At 49.8% G+C, this 10,242-nt stretch overlaps 1 protein-coding gene across 1 annotated transcript in view; it reads right to left on the bottom strand.

Moving 5' to 3' along the window:
- The window catches only part of LOC128398357 (uncharacterized), a 45,584-nt gene extending 37,206 nt beyond the window's left edge, over nucleotides 1-8,378 (bottom strand). Inside the window, 9 exon segments of the mRNA XM_053359363.1 lie at nucleotides 182-263; nucleotides 434-910; nucleotides 3,101-3,204; nucleotides 4,585-5,151; nucleotides 5,579-5,705; nucleotides 6,356-6,438; nucleotides 7,289-7,370; nucleotides 7,541-8,045; nucleotides 8,194-8,378. Coding sequence (XP_053215338.1) covers nucleotides 182-263; nucleotides 434-910; nucleotides 3,101-3,204; nucleotides 4,585-5,151; nucleotides 5,579-5,705; nucleotides 6,356-6,438; nucleotides 7,289-7,370; nucleotides 7,541-7,954 — 1,936 coding nt within the window. The 5' untranslated portion in view covers nucleotides 7,955-8,045; nucleotides 8,194-8,378.
- Nucleotides 8,379-10,242: the final 1,864 nt, after the last annotated feature.

Genomic DNA, 10,242 nt, shown 5'->3' on the forward strand with positions numbered 1-10,242 from the left:
GGTCCAGCTCCAAGGGCCTTCTGGCAGTTTCCTCACTGCGAGGAGTAAAGCTACAGAGAACCAGGCAGAGGGCCTTCTCTTGGCCCCAAGTGTCTTCCCGCAAAAGATGAAAGGAACCCACAGATTAGTTCCTAAATCCATAAAATGCAACCAAAGGGAGAAAAAGCTCCTTCCTCCTTACCCAGCGGCCTCTCTCTCCTGACCAACGGAGTCTCCTCTGCCTCAGAGGAATCCAGGCCCATTTCTGCAAAGATAATCTTTCCCTGAAAGAGCAACAAGGATTCAGAACAGAGGATGGAGAGAAATATTAGAAAAGGAATGGCAAAGGGAAAACCATTTGGGGACGCTTTCCGAAAGCTTAGTAGAGGATTTCAGGATACTGTCCCTCCTGTTCAGAGCCCCTTGGGAATACCCAGAGGAAAGTCTCTCTCACCTGCTGCTCTGCCTGCTTCCTCTCCTCTGCCTGACTCAGGAGGAAACCTTCGGCCAGGGCCACCGCCTGGGAACTGGTCTCTGCTCCACATTCCCTCACCCAGCTCTCCATCTCCAGTGGAAGGACAGCCAGGAACTGCTCCAAGACCACCAGGTCCAGCATCTCGGCTTTCGTGTGCCTTTCTGGCTTCAGCCACTGATGGCAAAGGTGGTGGAGTCGGCTGCAAACTTCTCGGGGTCCTTTGGCCTCCTGGTAGCAGAACTGCCTGAACTGCTGGCTCTGCACATCTGAGTGGAGGGTGTCCTCCTCACCCAGGATCTTCTTCACAGAGCTTTCCCAGAATCCCTCACTGCTCCCAGTGTTGATGGCATGGCCCCTTCCTGCTTCTGGGCCGGCTGAGTCTTGCTCATCCATCTGGGCTCTCAGGAAGCCCCCAAGATATCGGAAGGAACCCCTTGGCCTTCTGCTAAGTTCTGTCTGTCCTTATTAAAGCGGCTAGCAAATCCTACAAAGGAATACGTCTTTCTTGTATAAAATTGGTATTATTATCATTATTATTTTATTAAAATCCTATAATTCAAAGTTCAAGGTGTGTTTTAAAAAATAATATTGACAGCATCATTAAGTACCTTTTCTAATGAGTCTGGCATCTTTTTTAGGGCCGGACGATGACTGGTTTTCAACATCGTAAAACAGTGTATCACCAGCTAAACATCCCAATACAGTGGTACCTGGGGTTAAGTACTTAATTCATTCCGGACCTCCTGAAACTGTTCTTAACCTGAAGCACCATTTTAGCAAATGGGGCCTCCTGCTGCTGCTGCGCCGCCAGAGCACGATTTCTGTTCTCATCCTGAAGAAAAGTTCTTAACCCGAGGTACTATTTCTGGGTTAGCAGAGTCTGTAACCTGAAGCGTCTGTGAGGTACCACTGTGTTCTGGTTTTAAAAGAGCTGCATTGGTTGTCCATTCAATGGAAGGGGCTCCCCTGAGGGTTCACCTAGACCCCCACAAATCTGAAGAACCGCCTCCTTCCCTTCAGACCCTCTGGGGTGGGGAGGCTGGCAGAGGGGGGTCCTCTTGTGTTTGGGGGGCAGGGCGGCCCCAGAAAGGGCATCCTGGTGGGAGTTCCTGGGCTGGGGCAGACCCTCCCCACCGAGGCCCCCCTGGCACCGCCCCTCTTTCCCAAGGCCTCGGACCCCAGAGACAGGTGTTTCCAGGACCCCGAAGTCTGGCAAGGGGGGCTGCTCAGAATGTTTCCCCCTGGCTGCAATCCTCACCTGAAAGGGGCTTCTTTGCCTGCCTTTTCTCAGCATCCCAAGGGAGACCCCCGTGGCCAGCTCGCCCCCTCCCTGGCTGTGCAGAGAGACCCTCCTCTCCCTGACCCCCCCCCATGCACCCCCCCGCTGCAGCCCTGGGACCCCTTTCTCCCAAGGGGGGGGGGGAGAGGAGGCTCACCGCATCCCGGGGGCGAGAGGCAGGCGAAACCTCCCCCCGCTTGCAGGAAATGACGGGGGAGGGGGAGGGGCCTTTGCGGGGGGGGGAGGACCTGGTCCCACCCCCTCCTTCCTTACCTCTTCTCTCTCGGAGCCCAGCTCAGTTCCCGGCAACCCTTGCAAAGCGGAAATGAGGAATCAGGGAGGAGCCCCGCCCTTGGCCCCCGCCCAGAGAGGTTTTCTTTTGCGGGGGGGGGGGGCAGAAGTTGGCAGAGGACAAGGGGTCCCGTCCCACCCCTTGGAGCTTCCTGAGAGCCCAGATGGATGAGCCGGACTCAGCTGGCCCTGGAGGGAAGAGGCCATGGAGCAGTGGGCGGTTTTGGGGAAACACCATCCTGACTAGCCATTTGGCCAGGAAATGTGGACTGTGACCTGTGAACTCTGCTCTCTCCGGTCTCCCCCTTTTCTGGTTTTGATTAAACCAATTCATGAACCAAGAACTCGTACACTAATAATGATCCAGGTGTTGTAGACATTCCCATGAACTTATTGTGTGGTTTTTGTGATGCACAGATGACAAGAGAACACTCGGTCTATTTATTTGTATCCTTTCTTCCTCCTGTGAGCCTTGTTTATGAAACCCAATAAACCAGAATTCCAAAAAGGAAGGAAAAAGGCAACACACACTCCCAGGTCCCCACCTGCTCTGCATCTGCAAAGCAGGATCAACCCACTTTAAATTCCTAAGAATCCTGGGATCTGTGCTTTCTTAAGGATGCTGAGAGCTGCTAGGAGACACCCTCCAAGTGCGCTTTAATAATCTGTCCTTTTTGCTAGGGACCTCGGTTAATTACAGCTGGTAGGAAGAGGGTCTCTCAGCACTGGGGGGGGGGCTGCCTCTTTCACCCCCATCCCTCCCAAGGTTCCCTCCCTTCCCAGCAGGGCTTGGATTCCTTGGGTGGGGAGACTTCCAAGAGTTAGCAGCAGGGCTTTCTGGTCAGTCTCAGAAGATCATTTGGACACCTGAGAGGCTGCATGTCTGAACGGGTGTACATGTGTCAAAGTCTGGCGAAAACCATGTCGGATGAAGGAGTGGTGGATGGTGAGGAAAACTTTCCTTCTAACTGAAGAACATCGGAGCGTTGGAACTCAGCATCACAACAGAAGACGATTGCTGTAGCTTGAATTATTGGTGCACACCCTGACAGAGCCAAGTGGGACAGCCTGCCCACCGGCACAGCCATCGCCCCACAAGTGAGCCCCGACAGAACGAGCTCCATTGGCCCCATGCCCTCAAGGCCCCGTTCCTCCTCCCTGGGGGTGCCCTGAGGACTGGCTGCATGTAGACAGACATAAAAATACGCAAAAAGTGAAAACGGAAACCTGACTCACGCAATAAATAAACAAGGAAGATGGAGGGCCGAGAAAAGAAAAGGCTTCTTCTGCAGCACAGAGTTAGACCTGGTTAGGGCGAGGAAACAAGCTGGGAGATGGCTGGAGGGGAGGAAAATTATGGTTGAACGAAACCAAGGCTGGTGAGGGTTCATCATGGAGCCTTCCTGGTGGCCAGGAGGGAAGCAAGGAAGCAGACTTTGCTGTCTCAATAATGCTCCACTTTAACTGTCATTAACCTTTTAGAATGTATTAGGCACGGTTTCTGAGTGTTCTGCATTTGTGAATCTCCCCCCTCTTACGCTGCATTGCATCTCTCCTTACCTCACCCTGAAAGTGGGACAAATGGCAGGATGTTTTAGCAGCAGAGTGTAAATCAGCTCTCCGTGAAGCTGAGACCCAGGAAGAGGATTTGGGGATGCTCTTCCTCTCTGAAGGCGAGGTTGCCAGGGCAACGCTGGACACCTGAGACCTGAAATGGTCTAATGGCCTGGGCACATGGGGCCACTCCAAGGTGATGGGGGCTCTTTCCTGGGGTAGGAGGGAGAGCAGCTCTTGAGGACCCCAGGGTTAGAAACCCCCCCCCCCCTCAGCCTGGTGTGAAAATTGTACTCGGTCAACCACAGTTCTAAATTCCTTCCTTGACCAAAAGCACCAAAAGGCAGGAGCAAACAGGCAGATTCATCTCACAGAAATCCCTCAGTTGCCATCACATTTGGCGGGGTCACTTCCCTTCTAGGAGGGCTAGACACGGCCCGGAATCAACCGCCACTGCTCCCAGTTTGGATGGCATGGCCTCTTCCTGCTTCTGGGCCAGCTGAGTCTGGCTCATCCACCTGGGCTCTCAGGAAGTCTCCAAGAGATCAGAAGGAAGGAATCCCTTTTGTCTTCTGCCCAGTTCTGGCTGTCCTGAGTAGAGGGACCTCTACTTATTACAGTGCTTACGACCTATTTTGACGGGCATTAATGATCCTGGCCCAACTGAACTGGCTGCCAATTAGCTTCCACACCCAATTCAAAGTTCCAGTTTTGACCTATAATGCCATTACCATTATTTTTATTATTTCTAACAATTCATGAAACCACAGTAAAACTAACAAACATTAAAAACTTCCTTATCTTAAAGTCAGATAGTTGTTTATTTTCTTAACATCTAAAAAGAGGGAAGTTCCACAAGGCGGGTGACACTATCAAAACGGCTCCCTGCCTTGTTCCATGTAACCTCACTTCCCACAATCAGGGAACTGGCAGAAGGCCTTCAGAAGTGGAACTCAGGGTCCGTGTTGAACATATTAATCAAAGTCTCTGAAAATTATTCATATACAGCCATTGTCTGGTTTCTCCCCACTGTGACATCTTTGATGGCCTATGAGACTGGTCTTCTGACCGAAGCTCTGTCCACATTCCAAGCATTGATATGGTTTCTCTCCTGTATGAATTCTTTGATGGGAAGTGAGACTTTCCTTCCGGTTGAAGCTCTTTCCACATTCCAAACACTGATACGGTTTCTCCCCTGTATGAATTCTTTGATGGGAAGTGAGACCTTCCTTCCAGGTGAAACTCTGCCCACATTCCAAGCATTGATATGGTTTCTCTCCTGTATGAATTCTTTCATGGACTGTGAGATTGAACTTCCGACTGAAGCTCTTCCCACATTCCAAGCACTGATATGGTTTCTCCCCTGTATGAATTCTCTGATGGGAAGTGAGACTCTCTTTCCGACTGAAGCTCTTCGCACATTCCAAGCACTGATAGGATTTCTTCCCCAATGGATTTCTTCGGAGGGAGCTTTGACTGAAGTTCTCTCTACACTCAGAATATTTACATTGCTTCTCCATGGTGTATACATGGTCATGGTCTCCCTGGTTCTTAATCTCTGATTCATCACCATCTGCAACAAAGAAAGAAACGGATCACAGCCTCAGGGAGAAATGCAGCCCTCAGTTATTGAACTTTGCTAATTAATGCTTGGGACACAGGAAGAACTGAACTGAATTAAAAGTAAGGCCTTACAACAGGCTTCACTGCTTTTGTTGACAGGCATTAATGAACATATTTATGGAACCTGAATGTCAGGAGTGGGACAGCAATAAATCACACGGAGTAAGTGAAGTTAACACCTTATGAGAAGCAACAGGCTGCTCAGAAGTGTCAGGTCTAGAGAGCACAGCAATACTTCCCTCTGGGTCTGGCCCCTATGAGCCAGTTGTGGGGACTGAAGGCCTTCCCACAACTGACTAAGTCTCCTCCTCTCCCAGATTCTTCCCAAGGGATCTTTAATTCCGAAAGAGATATCATGATCCAACAGGGAGCCTTACTGAGAGAGTTCATGATCCCACAATTCTCCTCCATGACTTCTTTATGCAGAGCTCTCTGGTCAAGATCCAGCAACGCCCATTCCTCGTCTGTGAAATGAACAGCTATATCTTCAAAGCATACAAGACCCTAAAAGAAGAAATGTCTTGCTCTCAGGCAGCAGAAATATAATCTTCTACACATTGTTTTGTTGTTTTGTGTCTGTTTGTTGCCCTATGGTTTTAATGGGATTGTTTGGCTGTACATTATAATTATGGATGTAAGTTTTAACCCCTTAATGGAATTGTTTTATTGTGTATTTTAATGATGGGTATTCATCTTTGTGTAAATGGGTGGAACTCCACCTGGTGTTCTTCAGATCCTTCTCTCTGCTGAACATTCCCCGCTTTCCTCTCCCCGTCTACTGTTCTGGAGGTGGAAACCTTCGCCATGCACTACAGCCAACTTCAGGGGTGCAGGGGGTCACAGGGAGGGGAAGGAGGGGGAAAGCCCTATAGTGTAACTGATGGGACTCGTGAGGTGAATTCTGGCCCCTCTTTTTTATGGCTTGTCAGCTGTTGAGAAGCCTATCTTAGTATTAAATGTTAAATTGGGAAATAAAACTGAAGCTACTGATAGATAATACTAGCATCATTCAGAAGGCTAGTGAACGTGAGGTGGTTGTTAATCATTCTCTGCACATAAACCTTCTGGAGTGGCCTTTACAGTCTTTGTTAAGGACAGTGTTGACAGAAGTCAAGAGCAGGAGCCTCTTTGCCCGCAATGCTCCTTCTCCCTACCTGATCTGGTTCCAGAACTGATGTTTCTCCTCTGCCTCCATGCAAAGATGGAAGAAGAGGTCTTGGCAGCATCATTCTGTCACCTGTGAGAGGCAAAGGGAAGTGGCCATCAGCACATGCTTTTCTTACAGGTGAAGCAGTGCACCTCTAACTACAGATGATGCGCTCTATGCGCGGGTACCTTTGAAGGGGACTCAGAAACTAAGCCAGAAGGAGGCTACCAGACTGGTGCCTGGGAGCAGCTGCTGGGACTATATATCACTGGCCCTGAAAGACCTACACTGGCTCCCAGTATGTTTCCAAGCACAATTCAACATGTTGGTATTGAGCTTTGAAGCCCTAAACAGCCTTGGACCTGTAGACCTGAAGGAGCGTCTCCATACCAATCGTTCAGCCCGGACACTGAGGTCCAGCTCCAAGGGCCTTCTGGCAGTTCCCTCACTGCGAGGAGTAAAGCTACAGAGAACCAGGCAGAGTGTCTTCCCCCAAAAGATGTGTCTTCCCCCAAAAGATGAAAAGAACCCACAGATTACAGTGGTGCCCCGCAAGATGAATGCCTCGCAAGACGAAAAACCCGCTAGACGAAAGGGTTTTCCGTTTTTCGATTCGCTTCGCAAGACGAATTACCCTATGGGCTTGCTTCGCAAGACGAAAACGTCTTGCGAGTCTTGTGATTTTTTTCGCTTCCCCCCCTTTTTCTAAGCCACTAAGCCGCTAATAGCCTTTTAGCCGCTAAGCCGCTAAGCCTTTAATAGCTGCTAAGCCGCTAAACCACTAATAGCGCTAATCCGCTAATAGGGTTGCTTCGCAAGACAAAAAAACCGCTAGACGAAGAGACTCGCGGAACAGATTATTTTCGTCTTGTGAGGCACCACTGTAGTTCCTAAATCCATAAAATGCAACCAAACGGAGAAAAAGCTCCTTCCTCCTTACCCAGCGGCCTCTCTCTCCTGACCAACGGAGTCTTCTCTGCCTCAGAGGAATCCAGGCCCATTTCTGCAAAGATAATCTTTCCCTGAAAGAGCAACAAGGATTCAGAACAGAGGATGGAGAGAAATATTAGAAAAGGAATGGCAAAGGGAAAACCATTTGGGGACGCTTTCCGAAAGCTTAGTAGAGGATTTCAGGATACTCTCCATTCTGTTCAGAGCCCCTTGGGAATACCCAGAGGACAGTCTCTCTCACCTGCTGCTCTGCCTGCTTCCTCTCCATTCCCTGATGCAGGAGGAATCCTTCGGCCAGGGCCACCGCCTGGGAACTGGTCTCCGCTCCACATTCCCTCACCCAGTTCTCCATCTCCAGTGGAAGGACAGCCAGGAACTGCTCCAAGACCACCAGGTCCAGCATCTCGGCTTTCGTGTGCCTTTCTGGCTTCAGCCACTGATGGCAAAGGTGGTGGAGTCGGCTGCAAACTCCTCGGGGTCCTTTGGCCTCCTGGTAGCAGAACTGCCTGAACTGCTGGCTCTTCATATCAGAGTGGAGGGTGTCCTCCTCACCCAGGATCTTCTTCACGGAGCTTTCCCAGAATCCCTCACTGCTCCCAGTGTTGATGGCATGGCCCCTTCCTGCTTCTGGGCCGGCTGAGTCTTGCTCATCCATCTGTGTTCTCAGGAAGCTTCCAAGATATCGGAAGGAACCCCTTGGCCTTCTGCTAAGTTCTGTCTGTCCTTATTAAAGCGGCTAGCAAATCCTACAAAGGAATACGTCTTTCTTGTATAAAATTGATATTATTATTATTATTATTATTATTATTATTATTATTATTATTTTATTAAAATCCTATAATTCAAAGTTCAAGGTGTTTTTTAAAAAATAATATTGACAGCATCATCAAGTACCTTTTCTAATGAGTCTGGCATCTTTTTTAGGGCCGGACGATGCCTGGTTTTCAATATCGTAATACAGTGTATCACCAGCATCCCAATACAGTGGTACCTCGGGTTAAGTACTTAATTCGTTCCAGACCTCCTGAAACTGTTCTTAACCTGGAGCACCATTTTAGCCTGTGGGGTCTCCTGCTGCTGCTGCACCACCGGAGCATTATTTCTGTTCTGATCATGAAGAAAAGTTCTTAACATTCTCAGCTTTCACGTGAGAATGGGATCCCACAGAGAGGGGTTCTTGACAATTAAAGAGGATGAACAAAACTGCCGGAAAGGGTTTAGGGGGGACCCAGAGCCTCTGACATTAGGTTCCCGGACTAATGAGCTTGAGGCCATCAACGGAAAGGACTGGCAATTTTTTTTTCTTTTTTGGTGTCCAGGGGAGGAGTTGTGGGGAGAGGTTTGGGAAATTTAAAGTTTTTATTGAAATGTGTTACAAAGTTATAAAGTGTTATAAAATTTAAAAATTATTTTAAAGTAAAACAGGTTGTAAGAGAAATTGGATAATGGTGGATAGGTATCCATAGGTTTAAGCAGAAGTTTGTGGAAAAAGTTATGTACTTATAAGTTAAGAATTTAAAGTCAGTAAGGTTAAGGAAAGTATGTTATATATATGTAAAAATTTGGAAAGATGGAAAGGATTTGCTAAAATATCAAATTGAAGCAGAATACAAAAAAGGGAGGTGAGAGGAAGTCAAAGAACTAAGCTAAAGAAAGATACATTATTGAAGTGTATTTGATTTTTATGTAATGTTTTGTCTTTTTTCTTTTTTTCTTTGTGTTTGTTGTTTTTGTGTGATCGTTTTACCTTTGTTATATTGTTGAAAATCTAATAAATATCATTTTAAAAAAATATATAACCCGAGGTAATATTTCTGGGTTAGTGGAGTCTGTAACCTGAAGCGTATGTAACCCGAGGTACCACTGTATTCTGGTTTTAAAAGAGCTGCATTGGTTGTCCATTCAATGGAAGGGGCTCCCCTGAGGGTTCACCTAGACCCCCACAAATCTGAAGAACCGCCTCCTTCCCTTCAGACCCTCTGGGGTGGGGAGGCTGGCAGAGGGGGGTCCTCTTGTGTTTGGGGGGCAGGGCGGCCCCAGAAAGGGCATCCTGGTGGGAGTTCCTGGGCTGGGGCAGACCCTCCCCACCGAGGCCCCCCTGGCACCGCCCCTCTTTCCCAAGGCCTCGGACCCCAGAGACAGGTGTTTCCAGGACCCCGAAGTCTGGCAAGGGGGGCTGCTCAGAATGTTTCCCCCTGGCTGCAATCCTCACCTGAAAGGGGCTTCTTTGCCTGCCTTTTCTCAGCATCCCAAGGGAGACCCCCGTGGCCAGCTCGCCCCCTCCCTGGCTGTGCAGAGAGACCCTCCTCTCCCTGACCCCCCCCCATGCACCCCCCCGCTGCAGCCCTGGGACCCCTTTCTCCCAAGGGGGGGGGGGAGAGGAGGCTCACCGCATCCCGGGGGCGAGAGGCAGGCGAAACCTCCCCCCGCTTGCAGGAAATGACGGGGGAGGGGCCTTTGCGGGGGGGGGAGGACCTGGTCCCACCCCCTCCTTCCTTACCTCTACTCTCTAGGAATCCAGCTCAGTTCCCTGCGACCCTTGCAAAGCGGAGCGCCCCGAGCTCAGCCCCCCCATCTAGAAATGATGAATGGGGAGGAGCCCCGCCCAGAGAGGTTTTATTGAGTGTGCGCAATGCGCTGCTTTCCTCCTGGGCGCTTGCTTTGCAGAGAGACGAGAAAAGAGGAGTGAGCTCGGGGTGCTCGGCTTGCCAAGGGTTAAAAGCAACGGGGCTGGATTCCTAGAGAGGAGAGGAGATGAAAGAGGGGAGAAGTCCTCCAGTGCAAAAGCCCCTCCCTCCCCAGTGCCTCCCTGCCAGGGAAGGGGGGGCATATTTTGACAGCCCCTTCTGCCTGGGTGGCGCCTCCTGGGACCTGGTGAGTCTCCTCTCTCCCCTCTTAGGGTGCACTGGGGAGAAGGGGGTCCCAGGGCTGCAAGTGGGGTGT

Source organism: Podarcis raffonei, chromosome 12, assembly GCF_027172205.1.
Source record: "Podarcis raffonei isolate rPodRaf1 chromosome 12, rPodRaf1.pri, whole genome shotgun sequence".
NCBI classification, from domain to species: domain Eukaryota; kingdom Metazoa; phylum Chordata; class Lepidosauria; order Squamata; family Lacertidae; genus Podarcis; species Podarcis raffonei.